Source organism: Falco peregrinus, chromosome 5 (assembly GCF_023634155.1).
Source record: "Falco peregrinus isolate bFalPer1 chromosome 5, bFalPer1.pri, whole genome shotgun sequence".
Lineage (NCBI taxonomy): Eukaryota > Metazoa > Chordata > Aves > Falconiformes > Falconidae > Falco > Falco peregrinus.
Genome location: NC_073725.1, coordinates 6,787,163 through 6,814,876, shown reverse-complemented (window position 1 = coordinate 6,814,876; position 27,714 = coordinate 6,787,163). Strand labels below are relative to the sequence as shown.

Here is a 27,714-nt window from a genome sequence, read left to right as displayed (position 1 = left end):
GATATTTTGAAATCAAGTCAGACCTCAAGCTGTGTTGTGGCAGTGGAATACACTGTTGGAGAAGAGATTAGGTGAGTGCCCTTGGCATTTGGAGACCACTATTACTTCATGGTCAGAGCGTGTGAGGTACAGATTGTGAAACCGGTATTCTGACTAAATGCCACTATTAATCGCAAGGCAGTGTAAATATCTAAGTAGGGCACGGAGAACTGAGCTCTGCAGCGTGCGTTGACTGGTAATTCCGTGTATGTGTAGTGCTGTCCTGCTAAATGTACATCCTAACCAATGGCTTAATTTATTTCCTAATTGAAATTACGTTGACCTTTCAGCTTCTCCCAGAAAAATATTAATGCTCTTTCAATATGTGGCTTTCTCTACAGAGGGGGTGAAATGCATTTGCAATCAGCTTTCATTAACTACAAAAATTGATGCTGAGCATCCTGAACTAAGGAATTACGTGAGAAGTCAAGGCTGGTGGAATGGAGACTCAGACTTCAATTTTTCTGAAGTGTTCTCTCTTGCTGATGACCATTTAGCCTGCTGTTCTGGCAGGGAGAGCCTAGAAAAACAAGGTGGTAAGTGTTGAACCACCTCTCTGTGTGCAGTGGGATTTTTAGTCATTACTGCTTCCTTTTGGGCATTCCATCCACAACTACGTGTGACTGAGAATAACCTTACGTGTAAACTGTGTGGAAAGGCAGAGCAGAAGTGAAGACTGTCCCTAAACTTGCCGCAATTTAGAATGAAGCCCTTAATGTCCCCCTCAGGTTTAAGGTTTTAAAACAGGATTGCAATTATAAAATAATTTTCTTTGGTGGTGTTCTGATGTGCATGATGTGCCACTACCTTTTTGTGCTCTGGTGTAATTATAGTGGCCCTACCTAATACTAAAATAATAGTATTACAAAAAAAGAAAAAAGGCCTCACGTATCAAAACTTGAGTTCAGTGGATTCTACGTTTTGGGAGGTTTGCTTAGGCTTTTGGGGAAGGAATTAAGATCGTCGTTTAAGGAAAAGCGATGCTAGTCAGTTGCAAACTGAAGTTCCTTTTTCATTGTGGAGCAGAACAAAGTTACTGGAACAGACTATGTGCCAATTCCCCTCAGTCAAAGGAAGGGTTTATTTCCAGACCAAAATTTATTAATGACTTCAGTTCACTGCAGCTGGCCAAAAGCACCCTGAAATTATCAGCCTGCAGCAGCGCATGGCTGACATGCATCTGCTCTTTCATGTGTAAAAAATGGTATGTTATCTTTTTATGAAAAGCCTTGTACTACAGATGTGAATTTACTAGATTGTTAACATTTTCACATGTTGGCAAATGTCAAGGAGAGCGTAGAGGTGAAATATTGCAATGCAGAGTTCCTGCTTAAGGCTATGGAATTACAGGGTGTTTGTGTCTGAGGCAGATGCAGTAACTCTGAAGGACCATAGGTAAAAGATCTTAATAAACCTGGATTATTGTACTAAAAAGCCTGAGGGCCCTTACAGACAGATGGCTGTGGCTGCAAATCCTGCGGACTGCTGGGTCATTCCATGTCTGCTGGTGTATTGAGGCATCCATGCACGAAAGGGTGAGTCATGCAGGGTTTGAGAAGTTGCTGGGGAAGAAGTCCTTCCTACCTGCCAAAGGGGTAATGCAAGAAAACACGGAGATGCTGTGGGGAACAAGCTGTGATAAGGACACAGGCAGGAATAGAATGAGAACAGGGGGTTCTTGTACATACTGGTTTGGAGAAAAATCTCAGTGTCTAGGTCTGTTGCTGTTAACGCCCCGTGAAGTCAAGATGAGTCAAAATTTTGACTGAGAGCTCATGGAAATAGATGAGAAGTGGGAGATAAGGGTGCTCCCATTCTGCCTGGGCTTGGGTAGAGGTCGCTGCTTAGAGGAAAGCGGGTGGTGTATGTAAGCAGTCTGTTCGTAGTGATTGGTAAAGCAGTATTACAGACGTGATGGCCTTCTTCCTGAAAAATATCTTTTTAATGACATTTCTCCCTACCTAGCAATTGCAATGCCTAATTAATGCTTCTTAATGTTCTCTTTTACTCTCTAGGCAAGTTCATTCTGGGTTTGTATCGTTTAAATAGCAACCATTAACTGGGATTTGTGACACGCCCATGTTGAGTGTCACTGGTCGTATTAGGCTAAAGCTTGTTCAGGCTAAAATCCTTACCTGGGGTCCAAGCCATAGAACACTCAGGACTGTTTTGTTTTGTTTTTGTTTTTGGTTTTGTTTTTTGAACACACACCCCACCCCACCCCACCCCTTCATATAGGTGACGTTTCTGCACAAGCTATGATTGATGTCCTGCGTGACAAGGATAGTGGTGTCTGTGTGGACTCTGAATCTTTCCTTACTACAGCTAGCATAGTGTCTGTTCTGCCTCAGGACCCTAGTTTTCCCTGTGTTCATTACTTCACTGGCACACCAGACCCTTCAAGGTAAGCCACAGCACTGGGGTTCCCTGGGTGCAGAGCAGATGATGGGTTGATAGATACTAAACAAATGCTGCTACCCGAATGTAACCAGAAATAAAATCAATAGTTGTTGGTACGCAATCTGACAGTCCTGTGGTACTGAACTGCATCTCACTGCAATTCTAAACGGCCAACACTGGGCTGAAAGGCCCCATCTGGTACTTTGCATAAATTCAGAGCTGCTAGAGTAAACGCAGTTTAGGGAGGACCCAGGAACTACTACTCAAGCGTAGTTGCCTTCCAGGGGGTTCCTGTTGAGGTATGAGTTTGTGGACCATTTTTGTCACTTCTTTTGGACAGGTGGGTGCAGAACTGAAACAAATAAAGTGTATAACTAGCAAGGAGGGGGTGTGTCCTCTAGGTAGCCCTGTATGACAGCAAAATGCTAACAGAGCAAAACATCTGCAAATCCTAGGTATCCCAAGTATGTTTGTTTTTTATTGGAGGGACAATTTCCATTTGGTTTAAATGAGGTCTTCTGTAGCTTCAGCCAAGGAGATAAGGGCCATGGGCCAGATCATCAAAGAACTAACGAATTATCTGTGAATTTCAGGTGGATTCTGTTTAAAACCTAAGAAATTAAACCACTTGCAGTTATTCGGGAGGTCTGCCACTTGTGTTGGGGTAGACAGGTCATGGGGAGGAGAAAAGGGTGCCCTTGAACAGCTGACAGTCGTTCCTGTAAGAAGAGTGGTAGTAAGCATGAGGTTCTACCGAGGGCTCTAGACATCTGTGCCAAAGGGACTTTCCACCCACCTTGCATTATGCAACTCAGACTTCCAGGGTTACTAAGAAGTGTGAGCTTGCTTACCAAAACTTTTCTTTGACTTGATGCAAATCGTTTGAGACAGAAAGGAGCAAGGCGTCCAGTTGTTTTGGTGGGGTTTCTATCCTTTTGAAAGGTGGAGAGACTAGCTGTAAGAAAGAAAAACAATGCAAAGGCCTTTCTTGCGTTACTTTATACTCTAATGCATTTAAAAAGCGCATAATTTTAAGTGCACCTGGTGAGTCACATAAACTTGGTCAGCAAGGCTTTGTGACAGTGACGGAAGAGGTAGTAGCAAGGAACCTGCTGACCGTATGCAGGCAGGGGTTATTCGGCCAGTTCTGCAGAAGTCTTGCATCTCTGGCAGCTGCTTCACTGCAGAGCGCAGGGTGCTGTTTTGCTGTGCATCTGGAGGGAAGGCAGGCAGTTTCTCCGTGCACTTGCCAATGCCTGCTCTCAGACTGTCATGAATTAAAGTCCTGGATCGTTGGGGTTTTGCTGTCTCTCTCTTTCTCCCTCTCTGGAATTTAGATCCAAACTGAGTGTTGAAGTAGTTTGAGGAGTGTCACAGTATTGATAGCTATGTCTCTGCCCTACCCCCACCCCACCCTGGCCCCTGACATAAAATTCTAAAGTGCTGCTGGTTATATGCCAAATCTTCTGATATTGAGCAAGGTATGTAATCTTTAATCTTCCCTGCTCCACACAAGCGTGTGTTTGGGATTTTAATGAAAATCTGGGAAGAGAAGAAAAGATAGCGTGGTGAACAGAGAAGAAAAGAAATGGTGTGAGGCTGAACGCTGAGATTTCATTAAAAAACTTGGAGAGGAAAATACAGTGCTACTTTTCCAAATAAGTGTCAGAATTAGCATGAGGGAGGCTGTCATGGTTTAACCCCAGCTTGCGACTAAGTACCACACAACTGCTCACTCGCTATCCTCCCCCCAGTGGGATGGGGAGAATTGGAAAAAGGTAAAACCCGTGGGTTGAGATAAAAACAATTTAATAATTGAAATAAAGTAAAATATAATAACGCCTGTAATGAAAAGGAGAGAGAAATAAAACCCAAGAAAGAAAAGTGATGCACAATACAATTGCTCACCACACACTGACTGACGCCCAGCCGGTCCCCAAGCAGCAATTGGCAGCTCCCAGTCAACTCCCCCCAGTTTATATACTGAGCATAACATTTTATGGTATGGAATATCCCTTTGGCCAGTTCAGGTCAGCTGTCCTGGCCCTGCTCCCTCCCGGCTTCTTGTGCAGCTCTCACTGGCAGAGCACGCGAAACCGAAAAGTCCTTGACTTCAGCGTAAGCACGACTTAGCAACAACTGAAACATCACTGTGTTAACAGTGTTACTCTCATAGTAAATTCAAAACACAGCGCTGCACCAGCTACTAAGAAGATTATTAAATCTATCCCAGTTGAAACCAGGACAGAGACCAGAGAAGCCTGTAGGTAGAAAGGGATAATCAAGTTTTACAGTAATTGGCAAACCCAATTCTTTTGAAGCACGTAGATTTATTTTGCTTGTGACCAGTACCAACTCTCTAAGTTACTCTGTGTCTAGTGTAGATGAATTATCCATGCTGTTCTGTATATGTTGTTTTAAAATAGCTTGGTGAACATTTCAATAACGTATATAAAAATCTCTCTTTTTATTGCAAGCAGTAATTCTCATTTCTTTCAGGTCCATATTTAAACCCTTTATTTTTGTTGATGATGTAAAATTAGTACCAAAAGTACAGTCTCCCTCTTTTGGCAATGATGATCCTGCTAAAAAGATACCTCGATTCCAGGAGAAACCTGATCGCAGGCATGAATTGTACAAGGCACATGAATGGGCTCGATCTCTCCTTGAGAATGATCAGGTAAGAGTTGTGAGACCTGGAATTAAAGAAGTAAATGTAGATTCCTAAATCCATATACTTCAAATTCACTCACTGGAAAACGTTCTCTGAATATTCTTAGAATCCTTGCAAGTTTATCTTGAAGAATGATGCCCTCTGAAGGACAAACTATTCTGTGTAGTTTTTTTTTCAGTTATCCTGAGAGTGTTGCTCTGCGCAGTTTCTTTTACAAAGTGAAAAGTCAAGCTGACAAGCTGATGAGCTTGTTCAATCCTTGTTGTGTATGTAGTCGTTTAAAGTGATTATTGAACACTGGATGCTAATGCTACATGGTATCAGAATTACACGATAGGATGATGGCAGGAACGCTGTAATTTAAATTATATGCTGAATTAAGAACTACATAGTTTGAGGGTCTTTTTCTTGAAGGAATAATTCGCACATGACAGTTTTGCAAGTCTCAATTTAATGCATTTCTGTTAACTTGTAAAAATTAACTGAAACTGCCATGCAAGAAGAAAGGACAGTTTCCAATGCCATGCAACAGGTACCTGAGGGCTGAAAACCTTCCAGTGTGAAACCTAATTGGAGTCTTGCTAAGACCATAACAGCATTTGGACTTAGCCATTAGTGATTAAGGAAACCATGATAATCTTAGCTAGTACAAACTTTATTTAAATGCAGTTTTGGCTAGATGTGATTTTTTTTTTTTTTTTTTTAATCCCTTGGAATAGTTTAATTAAAAATCTGTGGCCACTGAGCTAATGCTGACTCAATGTGCAGCTGGCTCCCATAGCATTGTGACACCAAAAGTTCTGGTAGAAAAGGAAAGGTGGTTTCTAGCCAGGCTTCGTGCTAATAACACCTGTCCACCTGAGAACCTAAACCTTCTCATAGGTGCTCTACTCCTTCTGCACAAATGCTGGTATAAATCCTGCAAGGGTCAGAACCATCACTCTTTCTAAATGCCTTTTTCCTGGAGTTCCATTTGGAAGGCTGCAAGCAGAACAAACAGCACTTCTCCATTAGAAAAAAAAAACCCCAAAAACAAACGAGACTTTAAATAACATATGGATGAAACAAAATGACACCACCTTCAGGAGTGAATTTCCTGCCCAGAAACATGAAGAGCAGTAAGTTAGAACGGTGCACAAAGCTTTCCCTGGGATGTGGAGTTACACATCATTTCAGATCTAATCATGATCTTGCAGGTGATGATCTGAGGGGAATACACGTGTACATACCATGATCTGTCCAGTCCTTGGGGCTTCCAGTCTTCTCATATAGTTGTTTGTGGGTTTACAGGCTTCAATTGCTTTACTTTTTTATCATGTGTACAAGTCTTATACCATTTTCCTCTATTTTTTTTTACTCCATCATCCTTCTGCGCTTTAAACTTAGCACCTCCTTCTTTGTTATTTTTCTTAATGCATAAAGTGTCCAGCACTGTTCCTTTTAGCTTTTGACCATCCCAAAAACTATTAACAGAAATAGTTTGTACTGAGAAAGGCTTTCTCATTTTTAAACATACTTCAAAAGATCTCCCAAACACAAGAGAATAGTAAAATGCTTTAATGAGCCTGTTTGCTGGTTAATTGAGTTTGGTTGCTTCATGCCTTCAGGATAAAGGCCAGAAACTGATGAGGATTATGTTAGACCTTGAAAAACAAGGCTTAGAAGCAATGGAAGATATCCTTACTCGTACAGAGGTTCTGGATCCTGCTGAAGTAGTGGATCTTTTCTATGACTGTGTTGACACAGAACTAAAGTTCTTCAAATAAAGTAAGCAAACACTTCAATTCTTTAGATACTGAGTTTCTGGTAGCAGGTATCGGTGAACGTGAAATGTTGGATCCGATTCTGATCCTTCTCCTTGTCTTTAACACTAAGCTAAGGGTGTTCAGAATCGGGTCCAAAGCCACCTTTCTACCTCAGTGCGTCTGCTTGGATTGTCTCCCAAGTCCCTTTTCCCTATGCTACCTTTCAGGCAATTTTTTTTTTCAATTTTGCTCTTGCTTGGAATGGACTTTAAACTACTTTTATCTCATTTCAGCTATGGTGGCTGTTGTTAGCCTTTTCACTGGAAGACTGCAAAGTTCTTCAAGCCTTGAAAGAAAGTCTTCACACTGGTGAATTTGCAGGAAAAAAATGTATAGAGGAAAAAAAATGTTACTTGCTAGCTGTATCTGGTTAACAAATTGCTTTCCTTTGTCCAATCTTGTGGTGTTCCTGTTTGTGTATGTATATAGTGAAAGGAGGAAGTCACTGACTGGTCCAATTACTGTGTGCATGCTGGCTAATTTAGTACAGAATGTTTAAATGTGTATGTTGGGCAACCAATTAAAGCAAAGATTAACTTCATCGGGCTAACTGCCATATCGTTATTAAAAGCGATGTTTTTTCCTCTGTTGCTCAGGACTAGGCTTGCAGCAAAGCTGACGTGCATTTTTCTCTTTTTGCTAATTCATACAAAGAACGGTAGAGTTGAAATCCCAGTTCTGAGGGGGCAGGAAGGTAAGTCCTGGTTCTTGACCTTGCTGTACTGGCCTTGTATGGGCACATCTGGTTATGGTAACTCAGCACCTGTCACGATGCTTGTACAAATTCCCAGAATTAGCTCCCCCGGGTTAAGTTTTTGTCTTCACCTGCACCCAGTTTAGGGTAGCTTGTGTTTGTAATGCACCTGGCTGCCGCTTTTGTACCGAGTACTAAAATGCAGAGCCGACCTGGATGCCTAAGGCATCTATACATAACCTATTGGTTCTCGAGATGCAATTAATAAGGTGCCGTATTTATATACGTTTGGAATTTTTTGAGGGAATAGATGCAGGACATTGATCAGTACCTGGCTATTCTCCATCTTTCTGTCTTTGTACAGCTGAAAAGTTCCTAGTAATCTCAGTGGCATGTGAGTGTACGTGGCTGATGAATCCACTAAGTACCAGTGAGTTACTGGTGGGAGTGGCAATCCAACTGGTTAGGCTTGGAAATGGCTGTCTTGCGCTTCCTTGTATTAAGTGCAGTGCTGCAGCATGCTTCCCTTCCTTGACAGTCCTACAGACAGACCTGCTTTTCATGTGTGTTCTTCTTGTAGAAGTGAGGTAGGGCAAACATTTTAAGAATCAAACCAGTAAACACTGCTTCCTGTGTCGTTAGAAGGTGGTTGTGTTTGGTTTTTTTAACAGGAGGTTCAGACAAGAAACCCATGTCCTTAAGTGGAAGTTAGCATATGGAGTTAAAATCCTTCACTGTTCAGGGAAGGGGAAGGTGAGGAACCGTGGACTTTGGTATTGAGGAAATAAAAGCTCCTTAAAGGCAGCAACACCCCAAACTGAAATGGTAAAGTGTTGTGCATTAGCGAACAGTCTTTGCCGTATTGGCACAGTGCATTCTCAGAATTATTTTTTTTTATGAAATTGTTCCATTCAGACTCATTACTTTGGTATTGCCTTATATGACAACTGGCAATTAGACAAGAAAATGTTTGGGCCTTTTCACTTACAGAAAACAAGAGTGAAGATATTTTCTCTTATGGCCTACCTAATAATCTTCCCCTTCACAATATGCTCCTCCCATGCTCTCTATTGCAAGAACGGCTCCTGTGTCTAGGTGTTCTGAAACTGGAGACAAGGGAAGGAGAAAATAGGCAAGTAAACCCTAAAACTTAGCTTCTCTCTACCTAGCCAGGATAGGGACTGCAAGGAGCACATTTCAGAGGGTGCTGTGCTGGATGAAGCCAGTTGAAAGAGCAGTGTGCTTTGGCCAGCCACCCACAACTGAAGTAAATGGGTTTCCCAAGAAATGCACTTTATGAAGGAAAGGGTACTTTGAATGAAAGTACTTCTGATCAGAGTACACTTAACGCACAGGGTTGAACTTCAAAACTGCTCCTGTGAGCTGTTGCTTGCTGAGCGCTTTGTATCCCAGTAGGAGTAAGTGGATATTTGCGAGCCAGGGGAGAACAGGGGTAAAATGATTGCCCCATCCAGAGGGCTAAAATTAGGATATACCACTTCACATAGCTCTTCTGCACAGCTCTGATCTCTAAGCTTTGAGAGTTGGGAGGGAGGCAAGATGAGAGAAGAGGGTGTTCCTGCTAAAAACATATGTCGTGTTTGCCTGTTTTTTAAGAAAGAAGAAACCAACATTTGCAGTTATCCGATGCAAATTTATGTCCTTATTTGAAACTGCTTATATGACACAACTAATAAATTGTTTTGAGCACAGTGATCCAGGTAGTAGTTTTATAATACTATGTTGCTTTTACTTCAGCTGGGCAGTGCGTTTTTGGAAAAAAAAAATAAATAAAATACTGCGCTACAGCAACATGTTTGAGTGCAACGACTAGTCCTACCCGTTTTAGAAACCAGAGCACCCCCATGGCCTTAAAGCTTCCAGTGGTCTTGCGCACGTCTGTGGTTCAGTGGAAGGACATAGTGGGACTAATGGGACAGCTGCCACTGGGAGACAGCCAGTGCGATTCTCTCTTATCCCCACGTCATAGCAACCTCAGAAGCGTCAATGGATCTTGAACAACAATCCAGTATATAGGGAAATAACATCTCACCGATGCTTGCAAATATGCACAGTCTTTCTGATGTGATCCTCGAAAGATGGTGTTTGCTTCTAAAATACCCCTAATCGTAACAAAAACAGGAGTAAATTTTTTTTCTCCTTTAGATATCTTCTGGAAGGTAGTCTGGCATTAAGTAGTTTTAAAATCGGTATGAAGGTACTTATTACAGAGCAATACACAAGTTCCAGAGCAAATGAGAACCAACAGTAAGTCACCTTTAATAGCACTATAACAAAATATTATTCAAAGCAGTATTAAACTTTTCCAGTTGTTTGAGAAGCATGTATATGCTGACCCCTGCTTATTAATATATTCATGCATATTTATCAAGTATAAGAATTGCAGTAAGTACTGGTCAAAGCATCACTATTTTATTTTTTTCCTTTTCACGTGACATACAGCAAGGCGTCATAATAGGCTGGAAAAAGACTAATGATGCTTTCTTAGTCCTACAGATGAAGAGCTGCTCAGTCTTGCACCACCTCCACACCATGAGCATGTGTGTGGGAGTAGGAGTTGCCCCGTAACTGAACTATTGCAAGAACCAAGAGAAAAGTAGCAATGCGTGAAGATGCAGTTAGCTGTATTTTCCAAAAGTTTTGTTCAAAGGCATAACCGTGGGGAAAGATCTTCACCTGTGATCTGAAATGTCATTGCAGCTGCAGCTGAGGGGAGTTTATGGCCATTATGTAAGGTAATGCTGTAACTGTAAATAGCTTGGCTGTTAGCACCAGGCTCGCCCCAGAACACCACTGCCCTGTTCAAGCTGGTGAATCAGAATTGCTTAGGTTGGAAAAGACCTTGAAGGTCATCAGTTCCAATGGTTAACCTAAACCATGTCATTAAGTGCCACACCTACAGGTCTTTAAATACCTCCAGGGATGGTGACTCCACCGCTGCCCTGTGCAGCCCGTTCCAGGGCTTGACAGCCCTTTCAGGGAAGACATTTTTCTTAATAGCCAACCTGAACCTCCCCCGGTGCAACTTGAGGCTGTTCCCTCTTGTCCTATCTGCTTCTCGCCTGGCAGCAGAGACTGACACCCTGGCTTACTAAAACTTCCTTTCAGGTGGCTGTAGAGAGCGATAAGGTCCCCCCTGAGCCTCCTGTTCTCCAGGCTAAACACCCCCAGTTCCCTCAGCTGCTCCTCATGCGCCTTGTGCTCCAGACCCGTCACCAGCTTCGCTGCCCTTCCCTGGACACGCTCCCACCTCAGGGTCTGTCTTGCAGTGAGGGGCCCAAACCTGCACACACTGTTCAAGGGGCGGCCTCACCAGTGCCTTACAGGGGGACGGTCGCTGCCCTGGTCCTGCTGGCCACGCTATTTTGGATCCAAGCCAGGATGCTCTTGGCCACCCGGGCACACTGCTGGGCAGCCTTCCGGCCACTCTGCCCCAGGCCTGTAGCATTGCGCAGGGTTGTTGTGACCCAAGTGCAGGAACCCAGGAAAGCTGTAAGAAGGGGAATCAAAGACCGGTTAAAGTTGGAAGGGGTGGCTGGAAGTCATCTGATCCGACCCCCTGGATTAAGCAGGGCCACCTACATCCAGCGGCTTTTTCATATCTAAGTAGAGTCAGACTCCACAGCGTTCCACTGTGCCAGTGCTTGGTCACTTTTCACAGTGGAAAAGTGTTTCCTGAAGTTCAGACCGAGCCTCCTGTGTTTCATTTTTGTGCCCGTTGCCATTGGTCACGTCACTGGGCGCCACTGAAGAGAGCCTGGCTCCATCCTCATTGCACCCTCCCTTCAGGTGTTGACACACATCGGTGAGACCCCCCTGAGCCTTCTCTTCTCCAGGCTGAACAGTCCCAGCTCGCAGCCCTGCCTCACAGGAGAGACGCTCCAGTCCCTGCACCATCTCAGTGGACCTTTGCTGGACTCCCTCCGGCACGTCCATGGGGAGCCCAGCACTGGACACAGCACCCCAGGTGTGGCCTCGCCAGCGCTGAGCAGCAGGGAAGGATCACCTCCCTCAGCCTGCTGACACCACTTCCCTTAATGCACTGAAATGCACAAGAATAAAGGTAATTCTTGCTGGAAATGGACATCTTGTGACCAGAGCTGAACATCTGTGATCCAAAGACCTTAGCCCAGGCTGCATATTAAAAGCAGAAGCTCAAGTCTTGTCCACTGTTCTTACTTTTATCAACTAACTCTATTTATAGAGGGAGTCCACTTTGTAGACTGCTTGTTCCATTTGGTGTATTTTGGACAATGGAGCCTCACTGTTCACCACATTACGGGCTAACAACAGTAGCTCTAGTTGCCTGTTTAAAACATGGGTGTTTAACCCGTCGTCCAAAGGCCTCCTCATTGCTGGGTAAAAACAATCTGTCACACAAATGGTAAATACCCACTTTGCCAGCTAGAAGAAACAGCACGTGTGCCCTTACGTAGGTACCTTCTGGCATGTGTATTCACACACTCCCGTTTTTTCTTACAGTAGAACAACTGTCTTGTCCTCCAGTTTGGAAAAGTTCTGTCATCTTTGTCGAGTCCGTGACTGCCCAATCCAGCTGGGCTTCTTCAGATCCTGTACGATCTGTAAGCAGCAGGAGGTAGGCTCAACAGCAGCCACAGCTCCTTGTCATCTCTTTCCCCTTCACGCTTGATGAGAAAAGGATTGTGGGCCCATCTGTTCGTGAAAGTGACGTTCTGCTGCAATCTGAGGACAGGCAGGGTAGAAGTAGTGAAGAAACATACACAGACACTAAAGGTAGCATGTTGGGGTTTGATAGTTCTTTGAAAAATGTCTGAACTGGAGAATTTCCAAAATATTTAAAAATTATGACAGAAGGGGGAAAATTAACTACAGGCACACAATGCGAAAAGTATTCTGAGGTAACATCTGTCAGCACGATGAGAATGAGAATTGTTTCAACACTACAAAGAATTTAAATTTTATGCTGCTTTGCTTAAAAACCCCCACCTATATACAATAATTTAAAAGCCTCTACTAACATTCCTGTAGTATGTAGGCCAGTTCAAAAAGTATCGTTTATGTCACTTTTCCAGTTTATAGAAATGTTAACGTTGCAGCATTTGCAATTCAAATATAGTCATTATCACCGTAATGGGGACCCCTTCTGTTTTGTATAGTATCTTGGTGTTGTTCTTTTTTAATACTAATCCAGAGCACCAGGAGACTCTTCTTATCTCACATGTGTTCTTAACGGAGGATTTTTAGAGGGATCTGTAAATAGACAGGACAGGTTTAATCAGAGGAGGTAGACATATTTTTTTATATGGATTTTGGATGCAGTTCTGCAGCAGGGATCGTGCATTTATCTCCCGCCCTTGAACTGATCCACATATACATATTGCTTATGCTCTGTAGCCCTCCGGTAAAAAGTCTTTGATCAGATCGTACAGCAGATGATTTAGAATGACTAAGGCTGCTGTGAAACGTCATGCAAAGTACCTTGGCATGGAAACAAAAAAATTCATGAAAACGTGGAGATAAATAGTTGATCTAATAATACAGAAAAGACTGAGTTATATGAAAATCAGAGTATGGCCATGAGATCTTTCAGCACCTTCTACTACCAGTTTTTCAAAGCTGGAGAGGTGAACTTCTGCTCTGCCAACAGTGACCTGGTACCCAGTGTCTCAGTTAAGGTGGAGGCAGAAAAAAAGCAAGGTTCAATCATTCATTACTTTCCTGGCAAGGTTCAGGTACTAAGTCATTCATTGTTATTCAGGTGTGTAAAAACACTGTGCATAGGATTTAGATCAAAAGACGTGATGGGAGACATGGATTGAGTCACCTTCTTTTGTGATTTCACAAGTTCATGAACACAAAACTCAAGCCACTAGCTGCCTAAGTCTGTTAATGTGACATCACCGTTGTTAACGTCAAGGGCTTCGCAAATTCAGCAGTCTAAAGAACACAGACTGCATGTCAAGCCACATTATTTTATTTTTAGCTACTAAGACTTCAAAGCAATTAAGTGCTTTTCATTGTGTCTTCGGTCCCTGTTAACCGCTGTAACAAATCCCATTCCTCTCAGTGCCTCTGCTAACAGCCCAGTTCTTCATGTTAATAGTGGTTTCTGTTCTTTATTTTCAGTCCTTATTTTCAATCCCATTGGGTAATCATCAGATCATCTTATATTTACGCACTTACCTCTAGCTATCTTGCTGGGATATATTTTCTGAAATGGCTTGAATTCATCAGGCGGGGGGAAATCTTCCACAGAATGGAAAGTAAATTTAGATTCAAAGTCATCTGAGAAATTTTAGGGAAATAAACATTAGTTGCTGTTGGAGAGATACTTTAAAAATAAGTAAATAAACAGTTACCACAAATAGTTTCAATTAAAAATGCTGACTCATATTTTTTTTTCCCCCTGGAATTGATAGTGGCTCATTCCATATAATGAAATCTTGAGTACTTCTGTGAGCCATCCAGGTTTTCTGCCTTAATTGCAAACACTGCCTGTTACTAACTGAAGTTAAGCTTCTGGCTGCCGTTCCTGTTTTCTGCATCGATACTGGGTTGATGGAGGTATTCCTCAGTGGGTTTCAAGCCATTTAAGTATAAGCAAGAATGAATGGCCGTTTCATCAGGCCACAAAATTCTTAGCAGTCTTTGCTCTACAGGATTGAAGCTACTAAATGCTCATGAACTGGTTTTAAGAATAGTAATATAAGCACACTACAGCAACTTCTCACAATCCTAAATAATTTTGCAGGTAGTGCATGCTTGTCTTGTCTACTGGGTGATCCAAAACATTTGTGAAAAAGCCATGATTTTATCTCATTGTATTAAAGGTTGTATAAAAATGTTTCTAATGGGTCTAGTTATAGTACCCTGTTACTGCCATGAGAAAATCTCAAATGAGTTTCTGAGGTCTGAGACACGCACAGGCTTTTGTACTAAAGTTATTAAAGAGACCTAATTTAGGTGATCTTACCAATGATGTGCATATTTCCATTTTTCAGTGGTGGGTAGGGGTCATGAGCCGTAGCCCAGGCTGAGGCTCCAGACTTGCTCGTAAGTTCAGTTGTTGGTGATCTTGCTGGTGGCTGCGGAGGTGTGACTAGCTTCCCAGCACCAGTTCCTTGAAAAGAAGCAGCAGACCAGTACATAAACATCATCGTGACTTACCCAACCCGACAGTAAGCTTTGCACAAAAGCGGAGGGAGCGTCGAAGGAATACGGTTTTGGGGGGCAAACACACACATTCACAGCTGCTGTTTGTCAAGCCTGATCATGGATTTATAGCACTAAGTATTAAATTTAGAAGGCTCTGTTGGAGTTGGCTGGGGCTCGCTGTTCTAGAGGAAGTCTGATATTCTAAAGTACGGGTTTGTCCCAGTCTGGAGGGGAAGGCTATCCTTCCATTTTCGCAAGAACAAGAGTTTCTTTAAGGAAAAAAAAAATACGCCCAAACCAACCACACTAGATGGTATATCTGAAAGAAATCAATTTCCTGATACTTTGGCAGCTATGCAGTGGAATTATCATTATTCTTGTGCATTTCACTGAGGAGTTGCAAGAGCTGTCGAAGCTTACATCGTGTGGGTAGACCTACCACAAGAACTGGGTAAGGGGGACGAGCCCAGGGCCTCCAAGTCAGGAGCCTCTCAAAACTGCTTCCCCCGCTAGATAACCGTGAGAAAGGCAGGCTGGTTTGGGGAAACCTCAAAAGTTGAACCACCATGTGAAACAGGCATCTTGATGAACTAACAGTTCATCAGACAGTTCCTGAGCAGCATTAATCACCATCACGAAGCACCTGATCTGTTGCACTTACGCGGCCTTTCCCATGGCTGTCAAAGGGAACCAGTAATCTTCCTCTTGACACGGCTGCTAAAATACAGGGTACGGAACATTCTCTTAGATGTTCCTGATTAAGTGAGCTGTCTCCATTTCTCAAACCCACACAGATCTGGGCTCATTTGGGTTCTGGTTTTGGCTTGGCTTTTTTTTTTTTTTTTTTTTCTGGTAATGATCTTCATTATATCAGAGAATTCTAATAAAATTCTTTCTACAATCTGCTCAAGGCACCACTGGCTGATGGCCCTGTCCCCCACTTCCCAAGCAGTCATGGAAACCTTTGGCCCTACCACTTGATGACGGGGGGCACTGGCTGCTTGTCCTTGTTGAAGAGCGGAGGGCTGCAACCCTATTTGCCTTTGCTCATCTGCGGCTGTAGCTGCCCCATCTTCGTCCTATTCTCTCCTGTGATGTTTCCCAGCCGTTGCCAGTACTGCTCCAGAGCACTGGGCTACAGCAGCTGAGGGATGCCACGGGTGGGCTGGCACTCCAGCAGCTGCAGGTCTGGCAGACGCGGTGGCGTATCTGCTGCCGTACCTGCCGCTGTTGGGAGACCGCTCCCGAGCTCCATCGCTGCGCTGCTGGAGACGCGCCAGTGCCAACACAGAAGCAAGCAGCAGCCCAGCGCGCCCGAGACACCGCTTTCACTGGGCAGCACGTTGCTTCCAAGAATCACGGATGAGCACAGCACGCCCAGTGCCGAGCGCCTGATGCCTCGCGTGTGCGTTACACACCGTGCGAGCTACAGGTATTCCTCCCGTGAGGGCCCTCGCCCTCCTGCTGCCTGCGCTCTTCATCCCCGCTCCCCCAGCCCTCCCGCTCCCCGTGGGGTCTCCCCGCTAGCCAGAGGGAGACACAGCCTCCCCTGGGGCGCCCTGCTCTCACCTGCGCCCCGGCAGGGTCTCCTCTTCCTGGGCTCCGCCAGGGCGGGGGGCTGCGGCAGGCCGGGGGTGGGAGGGAGCGGCAGCGACTGAATGCTGCTGGGCTTATGGAGCTGCGACAGCAGGTGGGGAGACTTGGGGGGCAGCGGGGGCGGCACGTCAGCGCTGCTGAAGGCGGGGGAGGGTGGGAAGGAGAGCCTGTTGGAGCTCTGGGGGTGCGGGAGTGGCTGGGGAGGGGGCGGGGGGGGGGCGGGGTGGGGGGGGGGGCAGTCCCTCCCTTCCGATGGAGGGAACCCGCAGGGGGGCACGAGGGGCAGGGGAGGGGGAGGGGGGGGGCGGGGGGGGGAGCGCCCGCTTGAAACTTGGTGAGCTTGTCAGCCTGAGGAGGGGGGAGCGGAGGAGCAGCGCTGGGGGACCCCCCCTTGGCAGGGCGCTCGGCTGGAGGGGGGAGAGGGGGGGGGCGGGGGGAAAGTGAGGGAAGGTTTGCTGGCAGCGGGGGGCGGGGGCGGGGGAGCGGGCAGGCTGGGCCGGCCGGGGCCGGGGCCGGGGCCGGGGCCGGCCCGGGCGGTGCCGGGGGGCTCCGGCGGGGCAGCTGCCCTCGGTCCGTCGGCGGGGTGCGGCGCGTTACTGCTCGGCTTTGCGGCGCTGCTGCTGGGTGCGGCGGAGGGCTTGGGAGCGGCTGCTCGGACCCCAGCAAGCTGCCCGGTCCTCCCACCTGCAAAACAGGCACCGCATGTCAGACAGGATTCCGCTCCCTCTCCTCACAGTGCGAAGAGCAAGCTTGTCATCTCCCCCTCCCCAGTGGTCACCCAAACCATCTCGCGTCCAACAGGCTGCCCCGGTGTAACGATGCTTAGGAGGCGGCGGGCTCCCCTGGGCGCCGGGGACTCTGCCTGGTTACAGGATGACCTGCTGAGAGACCCTGCTCCCCTCCCTGTTCCTCGGTTTCTGCAAAACGGAACCGTTTAAGGAGAAGGTGCTTCTCTGCAGCGGGCCAGGGCCTTTCATACCAGCCTCACGTGCCTAGCACAGCCCGCTGAACATCAGGGAGCCTTCCTGGAGAAACCAAGAGTCTACGTGAAAAGGTCTCGAAGAACCTGAGACATGCACCAAACTTGCATCCTTGAAGTTAAGTACTTGCTTAAGATTTAAAAATTCACACAAATGTCACAGAAATTGCAGTCCCATGAATAAAAGCCAAGTTCTTAAGACTAGTGCTTCAAAGGCTTGCCAGAAGACATGTTTCCTTTTCAACAGCAAATGCCCAAAGACTACTGACCTTTACAAAATGTGTTTTCCTGAATAAATGTCAAAGATTTTTCACAAAGCAAGATGTCACAGAAGGCATCTCATTCAATATTCACACAGTCTGATAGGCATGGCCATAGTTCTAAGAACAACTCAAAGCAGCCTACTGCAGCTGAAGCTCCATGAGGAAGCCCTGTGACAAACAGTGCTTGCATTGCAGGCTTGCCTTCCAGGGAAAAAACCCAAACCCTGCAGGCAGAGCCAAGCTCTGTCTTTCCCTGCAAATGCCTGCTTTGCTCTGTGCTGCCTGAGCAGGCACCAGCTGCCCAAGAGCGTCAGAGGTCACTGCTGTGACTCTAAAAGTCACCCCTCGTTGATGCTGGCACTTCTGGAGGTGAAAGCAGTGGTAGGGCCCCCCCCCACACCTTCCTCCTCTCTTTGTGATGCAACAATAACCTTTTTCAGGTCAATAAATAACCTTGCTGGATCAAAGCCGTACTTTATAAATGATGGCAAAACTCTTAAATATGAACCTTGAACACACGAGCCTACAATACCATAGAAATACATGCTAATGGAGGGAAGGAAATACGACTTCTTTGCCGTTTATGCTGAAGCTGATAAGCTCAGATTTCAATACTCTATTCAAGGCACGATTAAAAGTTCTCATTAAACTAATGTAAAAAGTCTCCATTAAAACTGTACAATCTGTTCAATCTCTTTCCTACCTAGAATAGGGATAGCTTGTTATTTACACTTTAGAGGATCAGACACGTGAGATCGAGAAAGATGATTTCAAGCACATTATTAATTGAGCCCTCCATGGCCATATGATGAACTACAGATTCAGAAGAAAAACCACCAAAACCCCAATAAAAATCAATCACTAAAGCTAACCCCAAAGTGCTTTCATCCCAAATCACAGTTCCCCCCGGCTATTCTTCATACAGACGAAGCCCCTACCTGCCATGTCTCTCTGGCCTGCCGGTCTGAGAACAGGAAAGCCACCAGCAAATAAACCTCCCAGAGGCTGCTGAGAGCCGCCTTTATTAGTGACCGGATTAACTCCATCTCTGTCAGTTCCTTTGGGTTCTGTTAAAAAGAACCAAAAAACCAGGGTATATCAGAAAGTCATGTTATCCTTACCCTCCGACTGCTAAGACTTGGCACCAACAAACAGAGCCAAGACCAGGCTTTTCCCTCTTTAAGCATGCTCAGTAAGGAAAATTACTGCTGCGATGTACAGTAAACTGCCATTATTCCCTGACCCACATCTCTGAGCGCAGCACTCTCTGGTGCCTTTTAATCTCACATCAATAATGACACCAACAAGAAGTTCTGTTAGACAACATTAAATTTACGCTTCCAGATTTTTTTTGGCATTTTTTTTTGGTTTTTTTTCGTCTAGTAAAGAAAAATTCTGCTGCCAGAGCCAACAATTCCCACTTAAACAATTATTTCATTAGGAAACTCTCAAGGGTTACATAATTTGTGATTTATTTCGTTTTCTGGACAAGGAATGCCTGTTAAAGTAATATCCAGTCATAGACTTATTATGAAGTATCTAGAAAGTGTCCCCTCTCCCCAGCCCAAAGCCATATGAAGATGCAGACCTCTGCTGAACTTCAAACCCGCCCTTTAGTTTGAAAGCTGCCCAGCTGGTCTCTGCAACTGAGGCTTCAGCAAAGCTCACCCAGGGACCTCGCTCAGGAGCACGTACTTACTTTCAATCTGTGGTGCACTGCGATCGTTGATTTGAGTCACTTTTCTTAAGCGAGTTCCCTGCTGGATATCAGCTAAGAGCGCATTTCGTGCTTTTTGGTCTTCCTTTCGCAGTTTTGGTACCTCTGAACTCGCCTGTTGACAATAAGAGTGTTAGATGGGAGGCACAGACTAAAATGCATACTTAGAAAGTACAGATAAGCAAACATGGGATAGGAGATCTGAAATAAACCATCCTTGGCAGCCATCGTTTCAAAGCCTTTAGGTCAAGTCAACAAGAGCAGCGTTCAGTTGTTACAGGAGGCAGAAAAGCGGAAGGTTTAAATAGAACACAAATCTAATACTAGCTGTGCTACTACTGTTGAAAGGAAATTAGGGAGCACGCTTAAATGAAATGTGGCCTCTCGCTCGGTGATTTATGGTCTCTGCCCTACAACTCCAGCTCTGAAATGCCTGTCTTGCTGGGTCTTTTCATGCTATTTACAATGCTTTACAACAAAGACTTTATATGCCACCTTAGAATAAACGTCTTTCTGTTTTACCCACTTTGCCTTAGGAAAAAAGGCAGATAAATACATACTGTGCTTACATTTGAATGAGATCATTAACTAATTTAGACTGTGTCTCTGTATTGGAGAATTGCACCAGTTTAAGTAGACCATCTTTAGAACAATACAATTATATTTTAGTAACTTTTCCAGCCTAGCCAAGGTCCATAGATGTCAAGTCAGGTTGTAGTTTTAAAGTTTTGTAATAAATCAACCCCCTCAAAAATTTTATTCTTTATTCTTATTTCGTCAAGCTTTCTGTTAAAAAAAAAAAAAAAGTCTTAAAGTTTGGATGTTTTGCTTTCCTGAAGCAGATATAAACCAGCAAAGCTGTTATTTCCAAACCTGTAGTGGTTAACAGAGTAGTTTAACAGAGGGGAACCTTCACATCAGAGGAGCAGTGTGCTGCGTGCTTCCACATCTGCTGCAAAGTCCCATAGGTTAGCTAACTTCTTGAAGAGAATGAGTACCAGGAATGTTTCCATAGCCCTTAATTTTTGTATCGTAGTCATAATAAAGCAGAACCATACTGTCACACTTTAAGACAAAAAAAACCCCAACTTGGCAATAGCAGTCTGAAAGAAAAACAGAAACTTGAAAATACTTAACCAGCTGCTGAAGTAAGAAAATGTCTAGCTTGCTAATCCTAAACAATGAATTATACCGGTATGGTATTACTTGTGGTTATTTTCGTACTTGCTAAAATCCAAAGCGAGCTAGATTTGCAGAGCCCCACTAGATGGCACTCCGGACGGCTGCTAATACCCACTGCATTCCTGACACCTGATGTAAAAACTCGAAATTATAATCTTCTGACTGATCCCGCAACTACGTATCATTTTAAAATGTTCCAAAACCCACCACTCTGTTACGTAGTTTCCCAGCTCGAAACATCGCTGCCTGCCCTTGTGCTTTCAGGGCAGCGAGTCCCACTGCCCATGAGGACAACCCAGAACAGCTGCCTGTGTAAGCAGTGTTACAGCATGTACCAGCCAGAAACTACTTCCACTCACATTTTCTGTAAGCCGACAGTACTTACTGTGAAAAATGGAAATACCATAACTGGAACAAGGGCAATTCCCCTTCTCACAAAAGCTTTTTACCAGTATCTTCAACTTCACGACGCTCCACTCTCACTAATGACTTTGCTGCAGCAGGACAACCAGGATCTAGAGGGATCTGAGCGCGACCTACGTTTAAAATTAGATCCAGCAGCTGTCTTTTCATTTCCGGGTTCAAGTGTCCACATATTATGCCAGCTGTCCACTTCATCTCCCCGATCTATTTCTCTGAGCAGGCAGGCTATTGGAATATAAAGTCTTGATATGCAAATAGCTATTAGGCTAAAATATCCCACTTGTGGCAACCTACGTTTGTGAGGGACCCATGACTTGATGTCACTTTAACATGGCTAAGATATTGTTTGCAATCTGTAGCATAAAAAAGCAGGAACAGCATTCTGCTGGCCCGTAATGCAGCGTCACAAACTGCCTTTCTCTCACATTAGATCCCCTACTCCAAGCACAACTCCATCCATGCCCCAGCTGTTTCTTCTAACTCCTTGTATACGTAAGAGATACAATCTTCCGCGCCCAGCCCGGTGGACGAGGGTGACTGATTAGCTGCTGAGCAGCTTGATACAGATTCTCTTTTCCCATTACAGAGTCGAGACGCTCTGGGGTGTACTGTTGCCTGGTTGCACTGCAGTCAGAGCTCCTTTGGATTTCTTTGCTGTCTGCACTCCCAAGGCCGGTTACAATTCTTGTCAAGAATCATTTCACCAGGCAAGTATCTCACCCACGCATCTACTGGTGCCCTGCATTTGCAAATCTGTGGGTTTACCATATTGCTTTTTGATACACAATCGGAAAGGAACCTTCATTCATTTGATTAAGATTAATCTGGGATGCACACACATGCTATGCCTGCAATCCATAGCACAAGAACAGATACTAAATGTATAAGTTGTGTATCGAGAAAAATAACGAGAGGAGCTCTTACGGGTGTCACATTTTCAATCCTGATCACATGCAACAGAAGCATTTCAGCAGGAAGACAATTATATTTTGGGTCACAGGAAAAACAGCTGCAAGACAAGATCTGCAATTCTTGGGCTACTTTCTAACCTACCATCTGCAGGGCAGCATCATTTATTTACAAAAAGAGAAACATCTCAATCTTACAATGAAAATCAGAAGGGAAGCAGAGAAGAATGTGAAGATCATTTGTTCTATCAGATCCCAGAGCTGCCTCAGGTAACACAGAGTGAAATTAAATTCCATACTTTATTTACATGAATTGGTGAGGGAACGGTGGGTTCTCATTACCTTAGTAACCACTAGGTTATTCTGCTACTATTTCAGACACAAAGAAGGGCACATTCGGTACATACTCGGAAACAGAACAGAACAAACCACACATGTAAATAGTCTGAACATAAGAGAACTACTCCCTTTTCACCTCAGTCTCCACTACTTCTGTCTTCAGTGTCCTGAATTACATGCTCAACCATGACATTCAGTAAGGTATAGGATCAATGTTTGGGCTACCTGACAGATTTCCAAAGTACCTGTAAACAGGAAAATACCATCAAATCACAATAGAGTGATGTTCCAGAGTGTAATTCATCCATGACGGAAATAAACATTTTAAAATGTGCAGCTGATAACTTAAACTGGAAAAGAAATGAATGAGGACATCACAGTTTTACAGAGAGATCCAAATCACTGCAACTTTTCAAATGGTCTCAAAAACAACAATGTAAAACATGCTCCCCCACCACTGGGGTGGAGGAAGAGAAAAATGGAAGGGGAAAGCAAGGGGGAAAGCAAGGGGGAAAGCAAGGGGGAAAGCAAGGGGGAAAGCAAGGGGGAAAGCAAGGGGGAAAGCAAGGGGGAAGGTGCACAATATACAAATTTAAAACTGACAATTACTGGACGAGAAGTTCTGGCCATACCTCTGAAATAAAAGCCCGCATCCAGAGTGCCACAAGCCTGAACCTGGCAGTGGGCTCCAGCAGCGAGCCTGCATGAGTGAGTGTGCCTGACCTCCCAGCACAGGGCTATGGCAAGAAGGGTTAGTACACTCCTCTGATGTATTTCATCCTTTCAGAAAAAATAATGTGAGCAAAAATGGAATTAAAAGTTTAGTTCTGGTCTCTGAATCTTTAAGATTATGTTGAAAAACTGAAGATGCACAGAAAAGAGCCAAAGCGGTATCCAAAAAGCTGAAGGAAACAGTTCAGATTTTAAGCAGCTCAGTCTGGTCCACCACCCCTGAAGTCTACCTGAAGGGGTGGTTCACTGCACAACACATAAAACTTTACAGGGAAATGATGGTGAGGACTCAGGCAGCAGAGACAGGTATTTGGTGAATTAATGCAAGACACAGCCAGACAAGCTCTGATTAGAAGGCAGCAAGACTGACCGTCCCCTGTAGCAAGGGGCTGCAGGCGACAGCAGGCTATCAGGTTCTAAGTTTTCAGCTCAAGGCAGGTTCCTCTCTGGCAGAAGTGCTTTTTGTGAAGCACAAGTCATGGGCCCCAAACAGAGCTACTTGCTGACATGCAGTACCTTACAGCAGGGAGGTAGCCAGTGGTTCATAACAGTTTCTTCCAGTTACGAGTTCTGTGAAAGTGCATCATTTTGTTTAGAAGAAAAACTGTTTACCCTGTATATATGGACCACACACGGTTCAGCCCTGAATAATCACAATCTTAACAACCTGAACTGAGTTGTATCAGTCAAATTAAGAGCTGAGAGACTGTTTTAAGGAAAACAGACTGAAATCCATGGCAATGAGCTCCATTCCTGGGTACATTACTGCTGCAATACTTGCATCACCTTGGAAAAGTCACATTACATCTTGCAAGACAGATGGGAGCATCGACCTACCCTCTGGGCTCCTGTGATACTTAAAATATTCAAGAGGTATATGTGCTCAGATACCAAAATGATGTAAATGCAGAAGGCACCAGGCATCTGAAAAAGTTTACAGTAGTAATAATTACTATCTTTCAGATTTTGAAGAGCACCCCTGCACACAGAAAAGGGGAAATCCTTTGGAGTCTGGGCAGGCAGTTCAGGTCAGAGTGGATGCAGACACTGTCCTATAAATGGGTTGTATTTACTCTGATTTTCAAATATGCTCTTTACTGAATTTGCGAAATACTTCAGGGTAGTGTAGATCTTCACAAACATGACAGTTGCAGCAAAATTGTACCGCTAGCCTTCTGGACAATCCAGCAGCCAGGCAGTCACGGACCTTTGTTTCAGAATAAACCTATCGGCTGACGGGAAAAGAGGATCCAGTACTCCAGCTCTATAATAGGCAGGAGCCATAAGTAAGATAAAATAAAGCATGATTCCATCCAAAGGCACTGCATTCTCTTTCATTTCAGAGATCTTATAGATTGAATATTTATACTCCTAACATGTAATGAATTGTACCATCACAGTAGATTCCCTTTCCTGGTCACTTTTCAGAGGAAATATTGGAAAAACAGCCATATAGAAAATGTATTTATTTATCTGAACTAGATAAAAATAAAATTAAAAAAGAAGAAGGCACAATACATTTGGCTTATCTCTAGCTACCTATTTGGTGAGACATATAACAATAAAATTAAAAATCAATCAGTCTGACATGCAGTATTTTATAATGGGCAGAGCGCTCTCTTTTGCTGGCAATTTCATTTATTTCTGTTGAATCTGGTGTCAATCACCCTTCCCCTCTCCCATGCCCAAATTTTTCCCCTTAGAAAAAAAAAAAAAAGGATTCAATGCAGAGATCAAGCACAGATACTGGCAGAAGGCATAAGCGGCGTGTATTTTAGTAAACAAAGAGTCTGAGGACACCCCTTAACAAACCCTCGCTTCATTATTTTTCTCTGCCCTGCTCATCCAAAGCTGCACAGATATGGGCTGAGGCAACGCATCTTCACCAATGCAGCATGCAATGCCTCAGGTTTGGCTTTTAAGGAAGGGAAAGACATTGCGGTAAGATAAGGAAGGATGAAGAGAAAGCTCTAGAATAAGAGACACGTGATCACAGAGGCACACATTCATGAAAACAAGAGTTCCTGGGCCAGTCCTGGCCTTCTCAGGCATCCAATCCAACATGTTTTAGAGACCAAACTTAAACTAAGAAATGCAAAAGAAAAACTCTACAAACAAGGCAATGGACAACTAAAACCAGCATGCAGAACAGCAGACAGGACAAAACCAGCAACAGCTGTGTAGGCAACGCAGTCAGTAATGTGGCAGCGCCAAGTCTGGCCAAAGAAACCTTGCATCAGCACAGTGAGAGACAACTGAAACATCTAAACCTTAATTCAGGGACCTGCAAAGCATCAAGGAAGAGCCTGAACAACTGGAAATGTAACACACCCCCACCTCCAAATATTATTCCTATATTAACAATAACTGGAATTCTGGCGTAGACAAATACAGATTGTTCAGGAAAGATGATAATAAAGGTGAAGCTATCTGTGTAATGCTGTATGTGTGTCATGTCAGAGATGGCTAAGAATATCAAGAGTGAAACACAGCCTGTTTGGGGTTGGTAAATCTTCTGAGGAAGGATGAGTGTTCTCACTGCCCATATGGCATAGCGAGGCTCTCCAAGTAGGAGAGCATGGAGGGAGAGATGATGACTGGGTCCCCATCCAACCCTGAAGCTCCTGCTCCTTTGAATAAAAGCTAGGCACAGGGCTGGTGCTCACAGCAGTTGTAAAGGGCACAGACATGGAGTAAGGGGCTTTAAAGGGACTAAAACACTCCCACTAAAACACTCTTCTGAGAAAAATGATAGTGAAAAAGAGTGGACTAAGAACAAGGGAAACCTGCTTGCTAGCAACTTACTCCATAACTTCCTTCCACTTAACCACAACCTTCTGACCACAAGTTCCATAAGGAGATCCCTGTAACCATCAGGACTAATGAATTTAGATGAAATCAACTCTTTAAAGACTGAAACCTTTTCAAAACCAGAACTGACAAAAAAAAATAATACTGACAGTAAGATGCCAGAACATTCTGACAAACTAAAAAGTCACAACTTTTAATTAAAAGAATGAGGTTGTTTTGGAACAAAGTAGAATATGGAAGATGACCAGGAATCTCAGTGTAAACTAACCAGCATGTCTTCCTTGATATAGCGTAGGATTATAAAAGTCATCTATGCATTTGTAGCTCAGCATGAAATCTGAAATGCCAGAGGAACTTGTTTTCCCCAAGTCAATCCACTATTACTAGATTAGAATTATGCCAAGAATTCACCATTGTATATTTGCAGCAGAAGCAGTTTGCCCAGCAGGCAAGAACATTGCTTTTACGAAGAATTCTCGAACCGGCAGCTAGCCTCCCTCAGGAATGTGCCGAGAAATGCCATTGCGACAAAAAGCGGGAGCTTATTAAAATAATAAAATAAACAGAAGTACAATAGAGAAAAACATTGTCATCCTTCTTGCATTTACGTTAAATATGCATCAGGCGTAGTTTCACTCATGCAGTGTCAAATGCAAAATAAAATAATCCAAACAATCCCCCCTTCCATCTTAAGGAAAAATCCAACAAGCCTCAACAACAAAGCATATGACTTCTTTCATTTTAAATATTTTAAACTGTTTGTTTATAAAGAAGCTTGCAAGATCTGGTTTTGGTGCAAGTTTTGGTTCAGCTATTCACCACAGAGCCCCAACTTCTGATTTAAAGCTTTTTAATTATGGGAAAATTTGCAAGACTCCACCTGCACAGTCAATCGCAAGATCAGAGCTGCTTCTTGTGTTTCTGTGGGGTAGCATAGGGTGAAACTAATTAATTCTTGGCACTTGGTCTACCTGGATAAACACAACAATCTCTCAGCCTTCTAACAAGCTGCAATTCAAATGCTTCCCGTGTGAGGGGTCACTCTCCAGCTGACTTTTCTGAGGGAACCCACACGAAGGGACCTGCCAAAAAGGTTCCTGGCAGCTAACGAAGTCATTGTTTCAGGAGAATGACAGGACCAGCATTTCACGATTCCATCTACACCCAGCTCAATAATGATTAGCCATGATCTCAGTCTCCACCACACAAAGTTCTGCAATCCGAACGTGACGGGTTGAAAAGGTCATCGAGCAATGTGTGTACTTAGATAGGCTGTGTCTACACCAGTCTTGTTCCTCAACTTCTAGCAAGGGAAGTACGGTGTAAAAGTTGTTACAGATCTCTTCCTGGCATTTTAGCCACCGCCTAGTCCTGGCATTAGTCCCAAATAATGAGGTGTTTCAGGGTTAGCAGAGCCTGGTGTCTTCTCTGCACTAGCATCTATCTGCTTGAAGCGCACTAGTTGACACAACGGCAGGGAACAAAAGATAAAAAAATAGCACAGCAAGAGTTAACTCTTTTCTAATCTATATTCCAGTGCTCATTTCAAACCACCAGTAATCAATGCCATTGCACCTAGAAAAACCCTCTTCATTTTATGTTAGCACCACTTCATCAGACAATGTAAAATCTTGTATACTTAAAGGTTCAATTGCTCCTGCTACAAATGGAGCAGTGGGCTTATTAACAAGGGTGTACTTAAAGTTTTCCAGTGTGGGGTGCTAAATTTCTGTACCTGAATGCAAAAATGCAACAGAATCAATATGATGATTTATACCTGCTAAGCCATTTAGCTTTTCTGTGGGTATTTAACTTTCTGACACACACATTTTAAACATAAATTCTGGCTGTTCTTTCACTAGAAGAAAATATGCAGTAACAGAGGCCACCAAAATGAAGGCAGTATAAAACTCGGAACTACTCTAGAAGTGTTTCCCAGTGGTTCAGAAAGATTGCAAGTCAGATATCAAAAATACCCTGAGACTGGCTTCAAA

General features: G+C 44.0%; 2 protein-coding genes and 1 long non-coding RNA gene across 5 annotated transcripts in view; 2 read left to right on the top strand and 1 right to left on the bottom strand.

Annotated features, from left to right (window-relative positions):
• Window positions 1–7,459, top strand: part of SCRN1 (secernin 1) — a 38,262-nt gene extending 30,803 nt beyond the window's left edge. For all 3 annotated transcript variants that reach the window (XM_055803786.1, XM_027777205.2, XM_055803787.1), the window contains 5 exons: window positions 381–575; window positions 2,278–2,443; window positions 4,939–5,119; window positions 6,721–6,880; window positions 7,152–7,459. In XM_055803786.1, coding sequence (XP_055659761.1) covers window positions 381–575; window positions 2,278–2,443; window positions 4,939–5,119; window positions 6,721–6,879 — 701 coding nt within the window. In that variant the 3' untranslated portion in view covers window position 6,880; window positions 7,152–7,459. The remainder of the gene's footprint in view (window positions 1–380; window positions 576–2,277; window positions 2,444–4,938; window positions 5,120–6,720; window positions 6,881–7,151) is intronic.
• A 721-nt stretch (window positions 7,460–8,180) lies between these two features.
• The window catches only part of WIPF3 (WAS/WASL interacting protein family member 3), a 40,004-nt gene continuing 20,470 nt past the window's right edge, over window positions 8,181–27,714 (bottom strand). Inside the window, 8 exon segments of the mRNA XM_055803784.1 lie at window positions 8,181–12,865; window positions 13,799–13,900; window positions 14,589–14,735; window positions 16,340–16,670; window positions 16,673–16,795; window positions 16,797–17,050; window positions 18,547–18,675; window positions 19,308–19,440. Coding sequence (XP_055659759.1) covers window positions 12,825–12,865; window positions 13,799–13,900; window positions 14,589–14,735; window positions 16,340–16,670; window positions 16,673–16,795; window positions 16,797–17,050; window positions 18,547–18,675; window positions 19,308–19,440 — 1,260 coding nt within the window. The 3' untranslated portion in view covers window positions 8,181–12,824.
• LOC129784450 (uncharacterized) lies at window positions 16,323–18,272 on the top strand. The gene is made up of 2 exons (XR_008747194.1): window positions 16,323–16,460; window positions 17,168–18,272. It is a non-coding gene; the product is annotated as an uncharacterized LOC129784450 (long non-coding RNA).